The 18,936-nt window shown below is 33.8% G+C and overlaps 1 protein-coding gene across 5 annotated transcripts; it reads right to left on the bottom strand.

Moving 5' to 3' along the window:
* Positions 1-9,485: 9,485 nt before the first annotated feature.
* LOC146924069 (FHA domain-containing protein DDL-like) lies at positions 9,486-16,626 on the bottom strand. 5 transcript variants are annotated; one of them, XM_085709103.1, is made up of 10 exons: positions 16,430-16,566; positions 15,022-15,050; positions 13,478-13,534; positions 12,967-13,033; positions 11,846-11,903; positions 11,379-11,493; positions 11,229-11,276; positions 11,087-11,132; positions 10,910-10,976; positions 9,486-9,792 (listed from the first exon to the last, which is right to left on the bottom strand). In XM_085709103.1, exons 4-10 carry the CDS (start codon positions 13,009-13,011, stop codon positions 9,737-9,739), a joined length of 435 nt encoding a protein of 144 aa, XP_085565229.1. In that variant the 5' UTR covers positions 13,012-13,033; positions 13,478-13,534; positions 15,022-15,050; positions 16,430-16,566; the 3' UTR covers positions 9,486-9,736. The 5 variants fall into 5 exon arrangements, with proteins under 5 accessions (XP_085565229.1, XP_085565228.1, XP_085565225.1 ...); XM_085709102.1 differs by lacking the exon at positions 16,430-16,566 and adding an exon at positions 15,276-15,414; XM_085709099.1 differs by lacking the exon at positions 13,478-13,534 and having other exon boundaries at positions 15,857-16,626.
* Positions 16,627-18,936: the final 2,310 nt, after the last annotated feature.

Raw genomic sequence — 18,936 nt, forward strand, 5'->3', positions numbered from 1 at the left:
CCACAATTGAGCATAAAAATAACAAGGCAATAGAATAATTCACTTCTATAAAAGAGATTTTCACAAATAATAATTTAGACTCACATCCTTAGAAATATATGTCTCACATATAAAAAAGAATATTTCATAAATAAAAATATGAAATCAATATTGGAAATTAATCTCAATCAAATTACTCAATTTTCAAAACAAATCAATCCACCAAAATCAAATCAAATCCTTTTAAAAATGCAAAATTTGATCCATAAAATATTAATCATGGTGTTTCCTTCCGGATTTGAGATAAAATAAAATTATGCATGATGGAATATTTATATAATAATCATGCCAATATTTATCCACATTAGATGCACATGCACAATGAATCACAACATGTGAAATTTGTTTCAAAAACCGCAAACCTTATGGCAACAGAAACAAATATAAAATCAATTTTTAGTGACAAAAACAACATCAAAAGGAGTAACACAAAAATACATGATCTTAATTTGAACATGACTACTCAAAATTGTCTATGGATCCACACATGCAATTGCAATTCAATCATGATAAACATAGTCTCAAAACTAATTCAACATATGAATAAACCAAATCTCAAATCCACTTCATTTTTATATTAGCACAAATGATAGCCATATATAAAAGAAACTATCCATAAACTTAAATGAAGAAGGACCCACACAAAAAAAAAAATAATTGGATCAACTTACCAATTTCACATGTATTAATACATCTATGGCACATGTAAAAACAATAATAATTGAGCAAACAATTATTAAGACCAAGCTATCTTTCATATAGATTAAAGAAATTTACCAAAATTTCACAAAGAAAACAATCAAAATTCTTGTTCAAGTAACTTCATTTTGATTGAAAATTGTTTGCCAGATAATCGAAGATCAAATACATACAACAATAGGAAATATTTAATTTCTCTATCAGCTATGTGATTTTGAAAATTGAAACAATTTCAATGATTTAAATTGAATATTAACAAACAAATCTTATAATTCAAAACTTCAAATTGTATGCTCAAAACAAGAACACTTCTTTAAAACAAAATTGAACCTTTTAAACAAATATTCAAATTCACCATAAAGTGCAAACCATATATATAAATTAACAGCCCAAATAATATCAAAGTGAAAAGAATATCAAATTCCAAGATATGACAACGATTTTAACAAAAATGAGCCAAAGTGAAAATATTTAATTCTAAATCTTTAGAAACATATTACTCAAAATTAATCGATATCCATATCCACTTTAGGAACTTGAATTCAATTGCATGATGAGAAGCATTTTTTTTTTTTTTAACATATCAATTCAATCAACTCATGCCAAAATATAAATATAAATTCTTTCTAATTTAAAACAGAAACATTCAAAGCATGAGAGATACATCAAAGTTGCCAAATACTTCCAAGAAAATAAAGAAGCCACTGATCCAACAACAATGTTAAAACAAAACATGTCCACTTGTATAAACCGGAAAAGTCCAAACAATACCAACATGAATGAACCAACTTGATCATGGTTGTTATAAAACCCATAAACGATACTTGCATCACATGAATGCACATAAGAGGAGATTGTTGTTTGGATCGAAACATATAAGGAAAGAATAATTTCGGCACTTATTCATAGTAGTAATAAAAAATTAATACCATGAATCAAACAAAAAACTGAAATTAGTTCACGTACGTCGCCGGTCCTTAATTTTAGCATCTAACAGCGATTTCAAGTACCATTGATAAATTTTGATGAAACCAACACATGAATAACTCCAAATTAAATGGTGGTTTTTAAACGAGAGGACATAGTTATATTACTCATGCAGGCTTATGAATTTGAATAGTGGTTGAATACTGGAGTGCCAATAACTATGGAACGCTTGAACCAAATTCATGAAAATCGTTAAAGTATTGTGGGATTATATTATAAACAAATGCTTTCAATCAAAATAAACAAAACTAAAGAAATCGCACACACTAAGAAGGTTGTCAATGGAAGGAAGAATAATAATCCGGAATTGAAACCAAAATCCCAGACACCGGCAATCGTTGAGTTCACACAAAATTGAGGAAATTTAACCAACTTCACGTTGGAAAGAAAAATTAACTTTGAAAACCCCAAATTATATATCATGACGGAAAGATGAAATTTAAAATTAGGGTTCTAAATCATATAATATTAGGCTCTGATACCACATGTAAACAATTTAATAATCAAGATCGAGTTATTATATGAAATTAGAACACACTTACTTGGAAACCATGGTGAGCGGATTCGCCGAGATTGGAGACAAGAGTCTTCCTTTGCCTTTCACATGCTCCGAACTTAGGGTTTTCGATGGGGCAAACCGCTAATGAGCAGAATAGTCAGAGTGATGGCAAAGGGGACCTAGCCTTTTCTATTTATAACCGTGCAACCCTAGGCACCACCCATCATGGGCCTAACGTTTGGGCCTACACTATGTTTCTACACAAATTAGATTAAGTACCCAAAAGCCCATTATTAATTGATCACTTTTATTAGGGCCTAAGCATCATCAAATGGATCACAACATCAGTCCGTTTTTATTAAAACCAAAACCAACAATTGATTGTAGCCCACAAAATATTAGAAGAAATTCTAACATTTGAAACACAATGGCAGACGCTTCTGCCTGTTCTAATGTAAAACATAACACAATGTGAGTTACCTCACGCTGGTACCGAGCGTGAGTTAAGTCACGCTGGGTATATCGAGTGTGAGGTAACTCACGCTAGGGTTAATTATGAAAATTTGGGGTGTGAAAGAGCCATTTTAAAAGGGAGAGAAGAGTAAAATTCAAGCCTCAATTATATGGTAAAGTCCAACAAGGTTCCAAGCCCACACTTTTCCTCATGCCTATGTATAGGGGACTCCAATACAATTCCAAGTAACTTTATTTTATCCCTTAAACCTCTCAACGTCCTTGTTTTCCACCTTACTTGAACGTCGGAGCGCGTGTGTAAGTACCACCCTCTTCCGCCTCACCGGCAACGAGTATCTTCCATGGATTCTAACGAGTTCTTCGCAAAGGAGACATCTTCTTCATTAACTCGTCATCAATGTAAATATTGTTATCTTTCTCAAGATAATCTCTTTACCGGACCGAACAGAAACATACATTCTAACCGAATTCAATTAGAATAGCGTTTTAACCAATCCTCAAATTCACTGAATCGACCTTTTCAATAATCAAATACTTACAAATTTGCATAAAATTAAGACACTAAATTCACTAAATCAACTTTTTTTATCTTGCTATATAATCTAATGATTTTACTGTGAGAACTGAACACATTATTTTATTTGAAATCCTAGATTCGATGCTGAGTCGCTACATTTCCTTCTACTCATGTGTTTATTGGAGTGTATACTTTGGTCACCATATCAATAGTAAAAAAAAATATATATTTTATCAAACCTCTCAAAAAAAATTGAATGCTTATTCATATAATCATATATGCATGTATTTTTATACTATAAACTATATTCTCTTCTTTTTCAAACCATGCCCGAGTAATATACATATAAACTTGAGTTATGAGAGCGGTGAATTTGGAAATATCAATTTAACATTAAATGTTCACATGTACACTTTTTAACCGGGTTTGGTAAAAATAGGATAATGATGCAGATATTTTATAACTTAAAAAGACCATTTTGAAACAAAAAAATTTAAAAAAAAAAAAAAAAACTAACTTGTTATGATCATATAATTTAAAGAGTGTAGATAATATTTGACCTATGATATAAATAATATATGTTTTTTATGTATTCATGTTTCTTCCTCCGTATTTTACATATAGTGATTTGACATTGTGAATGAGTTAGAATAGTTTTTTAAATTTCATAGGACTTAGTGGCATCTCTAAGGATAGTTTTTGAATTACTCAAAATTCGTTCATGATAATAGTTTTTATTTTATTTTATAATAGGTTGTAACATCGAGTCTGCACTATGTACCTCAAATTAGAAATTTTTTACAACGCCTACATCTCTTCAATAGCTCTATTATTCAAGCTTTATAGTCCTAATCAATTGAAGTTAACGAAAATTTTGAAATGTTTTGGAACAATATTGGCAAGCTATATTGAACAGTTAATCAAAGCATTACTGGAAAAGCTATTGAACAAACAAAATTGTTTCGACTGAGCCAAGCCTAATGTCTAACACATGTGTTGAATCATAATGACAAGCATACGGTCGTACGTAGTATTGCCATTTATCACTTAATATTTAACTATAGTTATTTCTTGTATTTAACTTAGTCTCTTAGTCTTTCACTAGCTTAATTAGAATTAAAATAGCCAGTACCGTAACTGTTTTGGCTACTTAGTTTCTTTACCATTGTATATAAGCTAGTGTACTGTATTGTATAGATCATCAAAAACTGATCAATGAAATTTCTTCAAATTACTTTTCTGTGCATACCAAGATGGTATCAGAGCTAATCCCTTGAAGCTCTGGATCCGTCAAAATCATATGTTCCTTCTTCCTTTACTTTCAAATTCATTCAATTCATTTTTCTTTGGATTCAATTCATCTATCAACATCGATTGCTTCATTCTCCAACTATGGCAATCCAGAGTTTCGATTCGTATGCCGATTTCGCCACCAATACTTCAAATCCGTTCTTCCTTCATCCCAGCGAGAATCCAGCTGTGGAACTGGTTACGCCTCCATTGGAAGGTAACAAAAACTTTCAATCATGGATCAGATCGATGCGTCTTGCTCTCACATCGAAAAACAAGATCGCTTTCGTTGACGGTACGTTTCTCACTCCAGCTAAATCTGATACTCTTTACAATCAATGGACTCGATGTAATAGCTTAGTTCTTGCTTGGATTCAGCGATCTGTTTCTGTCAATGTTCGAAAATCAATAGCTTTCTTTGATAAAGCTTATGATGCTTGGAAAGATCTACATGATCGTTTCGATCAAGGCGATATGTTTCGTATCGCCGATATTCATGAAGAAATTTGTCGTATGTCTCAGGGAAGCTTAGATGTTTCTAGCTATTATACTGAGTTAAAATCTTTATGGGATGAATTGGAAAATTTTCGTCCCCTACCTTCTTGCAAATGTGCAATTCAATGTTCATGTGGTGCTGTTCAATCTTTACAAACCTTCAGGGATCAAGACTACACTATTAGGTTTCTGAAAGGGCTCAATGATGAATACTCTCATGTGCGTTCCCAAATTATGTTGATGGATCCTTTTCCTCCTGTTACCAAAGCCTTCGCCTTAGTCACTCAACAAGAACGGCAGTTTCATATTCCAACAATTTCTGATGTTGATGGTGACCTAAAATCAACTACTGGTAGTGTTGCATCAGTAAACAATATGTATTCTAATCGAGGGAGAGGAGGATACAATAATCGTGGTCGTGGAAGATCTAATGGAGGAGGTCGTGGCCAAAATCAGAATCGCCAATGCACTCATTGTCACAGAAGCAACCACACGATCGATACTTGTTACTTGCTACATGGCTATCCTCCGGGTTATCAGAATAGATCAAATAAAGGCGCACAATCAGGGAGCTCAGTGAATCTGGCACCTACTGTTGGTATTGAAGAACAGAACAAAATCACTCATACACCTGCAACATCGAATTCTGGTTTTTCCTTCACACAGGATCAAAACAAAAGTCTATTGGATTTGCTTCAACAAAATAAGCAACAAGCTTCATCTGCAATTCATTCTGCCAACACAACTCTAACCAATTCAAATACTAGCTCAACCAATCCTTTTGTTTTAAATGTCAATTCCAATTCTGATTTTGGTAAGCATTCTAACTTCTGGATCATTGATACAGGAGCTACCGATCATATCACAAATAATGGATCCATACTTACCAATAGTCACTCCATTAAGCCCACCACCATACACTTGCCAAATAACACCTTTACTACTGCACTCATGGCTGGAACTGTTATCCTTTCTGATGATTTGCATCTTAAAAATGTCCTTTATGTTCCAACTTTTCATGCCAATTTGATTTATGTTCCTCAATTAACCAAAATTAGCAAATGTTCAGCTATCTTTTCTGCTGACTGTTGTTCCTTTGTGCAGAAAACTACCAAGAAGATGATTGGTACAGCTAGATTGGTTGGTGGTCTCTACATAATGGAGTCTATTTCTAATTCGGTTTGCCATGCTATTTCACATTCTGCTTCCAATTGTAGCACAAATAATATCTCTGATTCTGCCTTATGGCATATGAGATTAGGCCATATTTCCTTTGATAGGCATCAATGTATAGCAAATCAGTTTCCTTTTATTCATTTTAATAAAGCAAGAATTCCTTGTGATGTTTGTCATTTTTCAAAACAAAAAAAATTACCGCATTTCAGTAGTATCACTAAGACCACTCATATCTTTGATATCCTTCATGCTGATATTTGGGGTCCCTACTCTCATACTTCTATTTTAGGGCACAAATATTTCTTAACCCTTGTTGATGACTTTAGTCGATTCACTTGGGTTATTCTTATGAAATCTAAAGGAGAAACAAGAAAACATTTAACCAATTTTATCTCCTTTGTTGAAACTCAATTTGATACCAAACTAAAGTGCTTAAGAAGCGACAATGGTGTTGAATTCCTCATGCATGATTTTCTTTTATCCAAAGGAATTCTTCACCAAAGGTCTTGTGTGGAAACCCCGCAGCAAAATGGTATTGTTGAGCGAAAGCATCAACATATTTTAAATGTTGCTAGAGCACTTTCTTTTCAATCTAATCTTCCTAAAACTTTTTGGAATTTTGCCATTCAACATGCTGTGCATCTCATCAATAGAATTCCCACACCCCTTCTTTCCAACAAATCTCCTTATGAGATTCTTCACCATAAACCTCCCGTCTTCCTACACCTCAAAATTTTTGGCTGTTTATGTTATGCATCCACTTTACACACACATAGGACCAAATTTGACTCTAGAGCTCGTAAGGCAGCCTTCATTGGCTATAAAGAGGGTATCAAAGGATACGTACTTTATGATTTGTCATCTCATCAACTTTTCATCTCTAGGAATGTCATTTTTTATGAGCATTATTTCCCTTTTCACCAATCTTCAAATGCTACTACTCCTACCTCATTTAACCCTTCATTCAATGATAATTCTGCATTTCTTTTTGATTCCTATGCTGATGAAAACAACTTGGATGCATCCATTCCTCCATCAAATTTATCTTCACCTAGCGGTTCCCCCACTCGCAATACCTCTATTGTATCTTCCCCTGGTAGTCCTTTATCTCCTCCTTCCACTTCTTCTTCTTTACCTCTCCCTCAACTCGTTAGGCATTCTACCAGAATTATAAATAGACCCAGTTACTTGCAGGACTATCACTGCAACTATACTAGCTGCACCAATCCATCTTCAGGTATTAATACTGCTATTACATATCCTTTATCTTCTGTTTTGTCATATAACAATTGTTCTTCTTCTTATAAAAATTTCTGTCTTTCAGTTATTACTAACCCTGAACCCAAAACATTTATTCAAGCCTCAAAACATGAATGTTGGCAGAATGCTATGAAAGCTGAGCTTGATGCTCTTTCTTTAAACAAAACCTGGACTATTGTTGATCTTCCTGCAGGTAAAACCCCTATTGGATGTCGTTGGGTATATAGGATTAAATACCATGCTGATGGCACCATTGAGCGCTACAAAGCTCGCCTTGTTGCTAAAGGCTTCACTCAAATGGAGGGGGTGGATTACTTTGAAACTTTTAGCCCTGTGGCCAAGTTAACCACTGTCAGAGTTTTACTTGCCTTAGCTGCTGCCAAAGGATGGTTTTTAGAACAATTGGACATCAACAATGCATTTTTGCACGGAGACTTAAATGAGGAGGTATACATGTCTTTACCCCCTGGTTTTGAAATTCCAAATTCTGATTGTTCCTCTAAAGTGTGCAGATTGCACAAATCTCTCTATGGTTTAAAGCAAGCTAGTCGTCAATGGAACCATAAGCTTACTACAACGTTGATTTCTCTCGGATATTCTCAATCTCAAGCTGATCACTCACTCTTTGTGAAAGCTTCCGACTCTACTTTCACAGCCTTGTTAGTATATGTGGATGATATTGTCTTGACTGGAAATTCAATGTTTGAAATCAATTATGTCAAGCAGATTTTGGATAATCGTTTCAAAATAAAAGATCTTGGTCCTTTAAGATTTTTCCTTGGCCTTGAAGTTGCTCGCACCAAGGCTGGCATTTCCTTAAATCAAAGGAAATATGCTTTAGAGTTGCTTAATGATAGTGGCAATCTTGCCACTAAACCTGCCACAACTCCTTGTGACCCTTCCACTAAGCTCACCAATGAAGGCAGCACTCCTTATTCTGATCATACAGCTTATAGAAGGCTCATTGGTAGGCTTATTTATCTTACTCATACCCGACCAGACATAACATTCTCAGTACAACAACTTAGTCAATATGTTTCCCAGCCTCTTGAATCTCATTTCCATGCTGCAAATCGTGTGCTCAGGTATCTTAAATCTGCCCCCTCTCAAGGCCTCTTCTTCCCTGCCTCTACATCGCTACAATTATCTGGATTTGCTGATTCTGATTGGGCCTGCTGTTTGGATACTAGAAAGTCTATTACTGGTTATTGTGTATTTCTTGGCTCTGCTCTTGTCTCATGGAAATCTAAGAAGCAATCTACTGTATCTAGATCTTCATCTGAAGCAGAATACAGGGCATTGGCTAGTTTATCTTGTGAGATTCAATGGCTTCATTACCTCCTTGCTGACCTACACATTCCTATCAAATCTCCATCTTCAGTTTATTGTGACAATGCATCAGCAATTTATCTTGCTCATAATCCTACATTTCATGAGCGTACAAAGCATATTGAGATTGATTGTCATGTGATTAGAGAAAAAATTCAAAAGGGCATCATTCACCTCTTACCAGTTCCATCATCATCTCAACTTGCTGATGTATTTACTAAACCACTTCATGCCACCTCGTTTCAAAACTTCATTTCCAAGTTGGGACTTTGCAATCCGCATAGTCCAACTTGAGGGGGAATATTACCATTTATCACTTAATATTTAACTATAGTTATTTCTTGTATTTAACTTAGTTAGTCTCTTAGTCTTTCACTAGCTTAATTAGAATTAAAATAGCCAGTACCGTAACTGTTTTGGCTACTTAGTTTCTTTACCATTGTATATAAGCTAGTGTACTGTATTGTATAGATCATCAAAAACTGATCAATGAAATTTCTTCAAATTACTTTTCTGTGCATACCAAGACGTAGAAATTGTATTAGGACCCGTCTGGTAATTTACACATCCAAACTCAATTTTAATCCAAATTATCCAAACAACATTTTTTTATATGTAAATTATCGATAAAAAAATTCATACACTAATAAAGTGATCAAAATATGTAACTTTTTTGTTTCAATTTTTAACTTCGACAAAAATAAAACTGTAGTGAGAATATTGAAGTAAATATTAACCTTTTCATATCTTCAAAGGGGGCATTTTGCATAAGCAAAGTCTGAAATTCCCATTTGGTAGTCCTAAATATTCAATCTGTGTCTTGTATAAATATTAAAAAAGCCCAGATAAACTGCGCTATAATCTATCTGAAAAGAGGGAATACACAAAAGTTGGACTTGATTAGAAAAACTACTGGTACAAATGTTGTTTTGATCACTTATGACGAGCAGGATGGTACAGATTTGGAGAGGTCAATGCTGATCACGAAGCAGAAACAGAGTTTTGGTGCAGTAATACATATTCTCGGCTGAAATAAGAAAAAAAAAATTATTCCACAATAAATAAATATACGTTTATATAGGTTAACAGGGGATAAGCATTACATTACATGTGCATCCTTTGAATGCCATTGGAACCAACACAAGAAAAGCAAGAAAATTCAATTGCATTAACAGGCACCAGACTAACTCAAGCCAGGAATATTTTATCAGTCACGTGAAAAATCATCCGGGCGAATCAACAATGTCCCAACGTCACAAAAATCTTTTTCATGTTTCATGTTCCTCTCATTTTCTACTCAATCAAAAAGAGAATAAAAAGTTTTATTTGTCTTTCTTTCCTTCCAGTATATCTCCTAACAAACAAAAAAACTGCCTCACTTTCTATCCACCGTCGTTCCATTAACATTCATTCCTTTTACTTTATTTCCAATCCAAAAATAGCCCTAACAACATGATTGGCTTAAGATTTCTAGAGAAAACCAGAAAGCAGTACTACCTGACAGTTTCCACACCCAGCTGGAGGCCAGAACAAGATATGATTCCATGGATTCAAATAATGTTCAATTTTTTTTTTTCGAATTTCTTTTACCTAAAGATGCTCTTTTCCACCTAAAGATCCTCCTTTCTCATTACTGCACTCTAAACTTTCAGTAATATTTATGTCTAGTTGTAAAGATCCTAAATAAGATCCTCCTTTTTCATTACTGCACTCTCAAGATCCTAAATAAAACTGTAATGTGAATATTACTGAACTCTAAACTTTCATTATTCGGAATATTACTGAAATTCCCATTTGGTAGTCCTAAAGATCCTATTTTTATCAGGTCTGAAAGTTTAGAGTTGGTGGTCCTAAATATACAGAATCCTTTTCATTACTGAACTCTAAACTTTCAGACCTGATAAGTGATAACATCAACTCTTTTCCTCAATAATAAGTACTTAAACCTTATTATTACAACATTTTAGGTCTAATAATAAATGCTTCAGATTATATGTTAAAATAACTGTATAATGAAAATTTTCTTAATTGAATTGGAAATTGCAAAATATTCACATTTTTGCCTAATATTTTTTTTAAAATCAAACAAGAAATGTGTTTGAACATTATGAAAAACAACTAATATCTACTTGTCGCTTACCTACTATTACCAAATTTGATGGTGTCCTGCTCCCTAAGTTCATAATACCGTTGAGGTTCAATGGGACTATCCTGCAAAAACAAAGTATCAGATAATCAATAATACACATCCAACTTCATTCAGCTCACTGTTTGCAACACATCATAAAGAAACTAATCAAAGGCATTCAATGACCACTCACATTAACGAATGTTTTGTTTGTGCTTCCGAGGTCCTTTATGTAAGGCCTATTGCAGATCACAAAGATGTTAGGGTTTTGCATGCAGAAATTTTTTACGGTATATGTTGAGTCAACCATGGAAAAAAAGAGAATCAGTCATTACCTTGTTTGCTTTACTATCATACCATCAGGTTGCTCCTTTTCAACTTGCCTAATGAGAATAAATTTAATAAATTATAATAAAATCAATCCGTGTGAAAACCTTAAACACCAACAAACAAAGAAACCCCCATGGAGTCAATTAAAGAAATACCGGAATTGAATAACAGCATGTTGCTTGCTGCAAGATGGATGATCTGTTGGGATATCAGCAACCCTTCTTTCCCTTCCAAAAAGGTAACAACTTTGGCGATGTATATATAGAGGCTCTGTCAGTCATATAAATTTCTTTTAGAAAAATGGAGGTTGATTATAATATTTAAAAATAAAAAAAAATGAATATGCGACTTTTAAGCAGAAGCTATAAAGACTTCCCATTCAACGTTTCACCAGTCTTGAAAACATAGAGCCTCCATTTAATATCAGGTTTTCAAGCCTCTGGTGGTTCGTTGAACAACAAAGTGACACCTGAAAAATATAAATTGTTTAGCAACAATCAAGTGCAACATAAACTCACTTAATAAATCAAAATAGACAGCCTTACATGTAAACAAGTAGTCTCTCACCTCTGACTCGATTTGTTTCAGCCGCAAGTTTACATGTAAACAAGTAGTCTCTCACCTCTGACTCGATTTGTTTCAGCCGCAAGTTTTCCAGAAAGTTCAAACGAAGGTTTTACCTACAAGTGATAGAGTATTTCAGAAAAGCAAACAGGAACAGGTCACTTAACTTTTTTTCCCTTTCTAAGCAATATACATCCTCCTTTATAGTTTATACAGAAAGATAATAATTGTTAGCTTTGAATGTTGTTAAATCATATTATGATTTTCTACTTTTCATTGAATTGCAATGCAACCCTAGTTAATATTGTCAAACTAAACACACGTTTCTTACTCTGCATTCAATCAAAATAACCATCAGAGAAATGTTGTGGACACACAACACAACTTGACATCTGACATTGTATAAACATACGGATTTTTAATCATTACTTTCTCTAACCATGGATGGAAAACAAACTAAATCGGAAGTGTATTTTGTACGATGTTGGATAAGGTGTCGTGTTGTGTCCAAAATAACACAGCTCTAACCATAAATGATGTCTTAGTGTTTAGTACTTCAATAGAACTTTTAAAATATCAGACTTGCCGTTTGTATTTTTTATTTTTTTTCCCATTTTCAAAACTATTTTGTTTTTCCTTTTTGAATGGTGAAATGAAATCTCACTAACAAATTTGGCAGTAATATAGTTGTATCTAGAGACTGGATGTCTCATTCTAGCCTCCTTAGAGGGAGTGAAAACCAGATTGAAAATTATGGTAACCAATGAGAAAAGAAAAAAACTGTCGCAAGTACTACAAACAGTACAAAGCATCCATGTCTGAGTGCTGCGAAGAATAATTTCTAAACCATAAAGTGGTAACCTTGGTTAGATGTGATTCTTCCATAAGAATCTAAATCTAAATGAACAATAAAAAGGAACAACTCAATATGGTGTTCACATGAAAATATCGAACTCGCCAAATTATCTATAGAAGCCTTGAAAGGGACATGGTAAGGCTGAAAAATATGAAGATTAGCAATACAGTATAAGTGAGTAAACATGTTATAATTACCAAAATTAATGCACAGGTTAAATTATCTGACAGAGAGCTTGACCCCTACCCCACAAGCACAAGGATGCGAGGAGGACTGCATAATATTACAGACCAACATCCTATGTAAAAAAAGCACATTGTTACCTTCTGTTTTTCTTCAAGAGCCTCTTCAGCAGCCTTCATCTTCATAATGGAATCATCCTCTTCATTCCTGCCAAAGCAGCAATCAAATTGCCATTAGAAACTATACCGACTAATTGTGATATATATGAGAACAAAATGACAGTTTTAAAATTTTAAGAAAATATAGAGATAGGAGCAGAGAATATATGGATCAGAAGCCAAGTGAAATGCTAATGTCATTCCAGTTTTATTACCATTACTTTAACAATTTCAATTTTATTCAAATAAGTGCGGAGCTCATCGAGTTCCAGAACCAAAGGTTTGATAATAAAATTTCTCTTAAACAAATGAGACTTCATCTCTTTTCCTTTCCAAACACAAAAACTGTTAGAAAACCTTCACATTCAGTCTCAATAAAAATTAATAGTTTAATATTTAGCTTTGCATGCTATTCCAAGTACAGATATTCATTGGAATGATCTGCAATAAATAAAGGAGTTACGCAGCAATGTTAAGCTCGAGGCAACTTAACTACAGTCTTGTGATTACAGACACGTTTTACTTCTGATGTCCTCGTAGCAAATCGCAACTGATGATTACACCAAGGCTAAGTTACATCAAACACATGAGATAATGCTATATGTAACACCAAGGCTAAGTTAAATCAAACACACGAGGTAATACTAGTTATGTTACACCAAGACTAAGTACATCAAACACATGAGGAAATACTTTTTATGTAATATGCACTATAATTCAACAAAAACATGAACAAAGGCAGGACCTCAAGGATTTTCAACAAATGAACAGGGAAAGGAAAAGAAGCTTAAAGATAAATATTCTACCAAACACTAATACTGGTATGAATTTTACATAAGAACTACCTTAACCATCCGGATTTTCAAGATCCTTCACGTACATCCAAGTCTATGGTCAAAGCCAACTAATCATTTCAAAATTACATCTCTGATATTTCTATTTGTACCACAACTTGCTCAACTATTATTCTCTCTGATTAATCAAACTCACTCTTTCAAATGGTAAAATTTACATCTCTATCTCTATACTACACATCTACAAATTACAACCTATTTATATCGTTCAGTACCATTTGGACTTCAATTGAAGCTACCCCATTCTTCAAGCAACAACTGTCTTCGTTTATAATACACCAATATATCTTTCGTCATTACTTATACAAATTATCATTGAGTGTCCTTTCTACGCATGTTGTCTCTCAGCATCCCAACATTCTGATCCATACACCATCATTGTATGATCACCACATACATTGACTCTCACAATACAACCTTCGTTTCCACCCTAGACATTTGTTTCACAGTAGGAAATTTTTAAACGAATTTTATGACGTAAATGCTATCATCTCAAGTCATATAACATATACACAGCCAAGATTTATCAAACTTTCTTAAAACATTTATCTTCAATGCACACCAGACTTGTTGAAAATCATATTCCTATAGATTTTTCTTCTTTTAAGCCAAATGCTACAAACAACCAAAAAAAATAAGTCTTGTCCTACTGGGCAGAGTCAGCTACAAGGATTGATTAACGTGACTAGGTTCCATAAAAAAAGTTTATAATAAAAATGCAGTTTCTTAATCCATATCTCAACTAATTAAATTCATAAGCTATACATAATATTAGTACATTAATTCCATTCCAATCACCAAAGCAATAAATCCAAGAAAGGTCCTTAAGTTCTGAACTGTACTTCTACACATGTCAATACAGATCTAAAATCTAATCTTACCATACATGTCAGTAAAGTACAGCTCCTGTTAACTTAATCCCATTGTCACTGAATTGGGTTCAGTGAACCATCTTAACAAGTAAACACGTTATTTTATATTTAGGTTCATATTCAATAATTTCATGAGGCCATAAAAGTAGATACCAACCTTCCCTTTTTCTCATATGTAATTACAGCCACAAAATATAGCATTCTTATTCTTATTAAAGAATTAAAACCAAAACTGACAATTAAATTGTATGGACAATGTAAATCAGGAGCAAGACATGAATATGCAATTCAAAGTAGAAACAATGGCTTACATCATTTCAGCTCCTCTTGAGTTTTTCCCCTGCAAAAATTAAAAGCAACTTATATAAGCATCAATCCAGGGAATATGAAAGCTTAACATGCACAGAAGCACAAAGCAGAAGAAAAGAGACCAAAAGATATGGAGAAAATAAGGGGAAAAGGATATCAACTTAAAGAAAATTCGATAACAATAAATCCTTATTGTTTGGATCAAGCAATACCAAGCATGTTCTAAACCTCCCTCTAACTCAAACAACTGGATTACCTTGCGTTTAAACTACTCAGGGTTCTACAAGACTTCTTTACACAAGTGTGAACCACATGAAGGAAAGGCTATGTTCCTTACAAATGCTCAACCTTAGTGCTTCTCTAAATCTCAGTCAAATGCCTAGGTCAGGCGGCTCTACAACCAATTTTGTGACCCCGTCCCATGTATATCTCATGTCACTCTTCAATACAAAATGACTTCTAAAAGGTCGTCCTTGCAGAAGCTAACAATATCATACCTCTCATGAAGTCACAATTTGAATCATTATCTCAATAAGTTAGGCACACATACCTACGGTAGAAACTATCATTTAAGCAAAAATCACCTATTTTTTTACTCCACTTATGTAGCAACATAAAACAATTAAGCCACATCTGGACTCAGGAGGTCATCAAATACTCCCAAAATACTCAAATGCATTAAGCATCTAAAGTAAAGTATCTACATTATCCCAACTCATGTTTCACCACATTCTAATAGTCTACCTCTTAGAATTCGGGTTGGCCTAACTCAACTCTTACAAAACCGACTTATAAGGTGAGGAATGCCCCACTTATAAACGTACTGTCAGGCCATACCTCATCGAACGTGGAACTTTTGAGTTTTAACACATCCCTCATGCCCAAGATTGGACATCTGGAGTGTGGCCCATGTGGTCCGATAGCAGAAACCTGATAACAGGTGTTCCAACTGATCTTGGCTAGGCTCCAATACCATTTTAGAATTTGAGTTGGCCTAACTCAACCGTTACAAAACCGGCTTGTAAGGTGAGGACTAGCCCCACTTATAAACATTGTCAGGCCATATTTCATCCAATGTGAGACTCTTAACCTATTCAATCACAAATTCTTTGTTCGACAAATAATCAGGGATCTACTCAGACATCCAAAAAAAGCTTTAAATTTATTCAATTATTTTCAAAACCCTGCATTCCACATTTTCAACCAACTTGTGGTAACACCTAATATTCAAGCTAACATGTAACATCCCACTCAGTGTATGATGACCCAAAATCTTTATCTCCTTCAATCCTCTTTGTTCCTTACCCAATGAAACACTTTTGAATACTCACAATTCACATGCAACAGCTCATAACACAGTATGAAGAAAATGTGAAAATTGAGGAAAAAGGGTTTGAATTTTTGGCTTGCCTTTATATTTCCCTTAGCTTAATTGAAAGAATTGCCAGTTTTGTTGTTGCATGCAAACTTGATTATAGCATCAATGGAGATTTATTGAGTTTTGGTGAATGAGGGGAAAAAAGAAGAACACGCAGAGAAGAGGAAGAAGAGAGTTTCAGAATTTGTGTGTTCTATTTTGGTCAATTCTGACTTAAACACTGCCCTACCAAATTTACGAAATTCCCACTCCTCTTCTAGTTATCTACAAATCTACCATTACTGTAGCAATTTACCTTTCTATCCTTCTTAATATTGATTTTTTTGGGTTGCATCCTTCTTAATATTGATTAGAACATCTTAGCTTCCCTTAAACATTAATCAACTTATCCTAATTTTAATTAATTCTTACTTCATTAGTTAATTAAAATTGGACTCTCAAATACTCCAGGGGCAGATCTGGACTCACAATATTGATGAGGCATAATTTTTTTTGTCAAATAATTAAATAAAACTAAATTTAATACGAATGAAAAGTGCTTGCTTCTCTTTGTGTTGTGCGCTTGCTGAGAGAAAATGAAGAGGGCTTGCTGAAGTGAAAAGTGAGGGGAAAGTGTTTACAATGTACTTGTGTTCGTGGGTGTTCGCGGTGCAGTTTGGTTCGGTTGACTTTTAAAATAAAATCTGAACTAAACTAATGTGGTTTGGATTGGTTCGGCTGGTGCAGTTTTTTACGGGACAATACAATTTTTTGTTTTCAACATTAAAATCAAGTTTTTTTTTTTGACCGAACATTAAAATCAAGTTAAAAACTAAAACATAACATACTTCTAGCAATGTTTATCCCCATGAGCTTAGCTCAGTCGATAAGGACAATGCATAATATATGCAAGGTCCGGGGTTCAAACCTCGGACACCACCAAAAAAAGCAATGTTTCCAACAATGTTTTTAATTTCATCAAACATTAAAATTTAATTTTCACTAAACAACATAGACCAAATTAAAAATGTGTACAAAAAGTAATTCTATTATGTAAAAATATAAAAGCCTAAGATTTCATCATTTTTTAAAAGTTCAATTTGCACATAAATAAATTTTTGAAATAAAAATCAAAGAAGAAACTTAACAAAAAAATATATATGTCATTTATAAAAGTTTTCGTTGAGTTTCTATGAGTATTGACCTAGATGACATGTTTATTTAGTGTTTTTTTATGTTACGGTTTGATTTGATTTGATTTGGTTCGTTTGATAGACTAAAAACCGCAAATCAAATCAAACCATGCAGTAAAGTAAAAAAGTGATCTAAATACATCCAAACCAAATGTGGTTTTTTGCAATTTGGTTTGGATTTATTCGGTTTGCGGTTTTTCTATTAGATTGATTCGTTTTGAACACCATACTGTTTTGGACTGAGCTTGGCTTGTGGGAAAAAAAATTAGCTTGGAGTGGTGTGGCACCAGGACCTGTTCAGGTTCGCGCCTGCACAGCTCCCCTCATGCTCGCGTTTTGGTTTGCGTTCGGATTGAATTCTCTTCAACTGTTTGGTTCATGGAGAAGGAGAACGAGAGCAACAAGAAGAAGGGGGAGAATCCGGTGAACAAGTTGAATGTTGTTGCTTGTCTCGCTGTGGAGGAGAGATGATGCGGTGGTTTCGGTGACGGCGAGAGGATATAAAGTGACAGCCCGTGGTTGTGAGAGGATATAAAGTTGATAATATTGTTCACTCAAAATCAAATACTCCCTCCGTTTCAAAATGAGTGTCGCTTTAGCCAAAAAAAAATTGTTTCAAAATGAGTGTCGCTTTCAGTTTCCAATGCAATAATAACTTTTTCTTTTCAATTGTACCCTCCAATTAATACTCTACACACTACTTCCAAAGTATTACTTTTAAAACTAACCAATAGTTAATAAGGATAATTTGGTAAAATAACCATTCTCTTTCTCTTAATCATTGCATTTCTTAATATGTGTGTAAACACCTAAAACGACACTCATTTTAAAACGGAGGGAGTATTGAATTTTCCTTCTACTTGAAATTAAATATTGTTGATGCTTCTCTTGATGTGAATAGAAATATTGACTCTAGTGTTTCAAAGCTTATTGATAATGAATCAATGATGTAGATATGCTAGGTCGTTTGATAGGGGCATACATCTTAGCTTATTTGAAGTCTAGTTCGGCCCAGCTCGTTTAATAAAAAATATAGTTCAAACTTTTTATAAAATTTATTTAATTAAATAGGTCAGACTAAGACTTACAAAAAAACCTATTAAGACAGTCAAGTCAGCCTATTAAACTTTCCATATATAATTTCTCTTCCATTATTGATATTGTAATTTTTAAAACTCAAGCTTTCATATGATTTGGTTATTTAGTAGCAGGTATATTGGTGTGATTACACCTTTGTATGATTTTGTTATTTAGCACCAGACTTATTCGTGTGTTTTAGGCCTTCATATGATTTGACCTATTCAGTAGTAGGCTTATTGGTGTTGCTAGAGCATAGTGTAAAATATGCTTTTAAGTTTCATGGGGCC

This window comes from Medicago sativa, chromosome 5 (genome assembly GCF_051527215.1).
Source record: "Medicago sativa cultivar Bolivia chromosome 5, Bolivia_mono, whole genome shotgun sequence".
In the NCBI taxonomy this organism is placed as follows: Eukaryota; Viridiplantae; Streptophyta; class Magnoliopsida; order Fabales; family Fabaceae; genus Medicago; species Medicago sativa.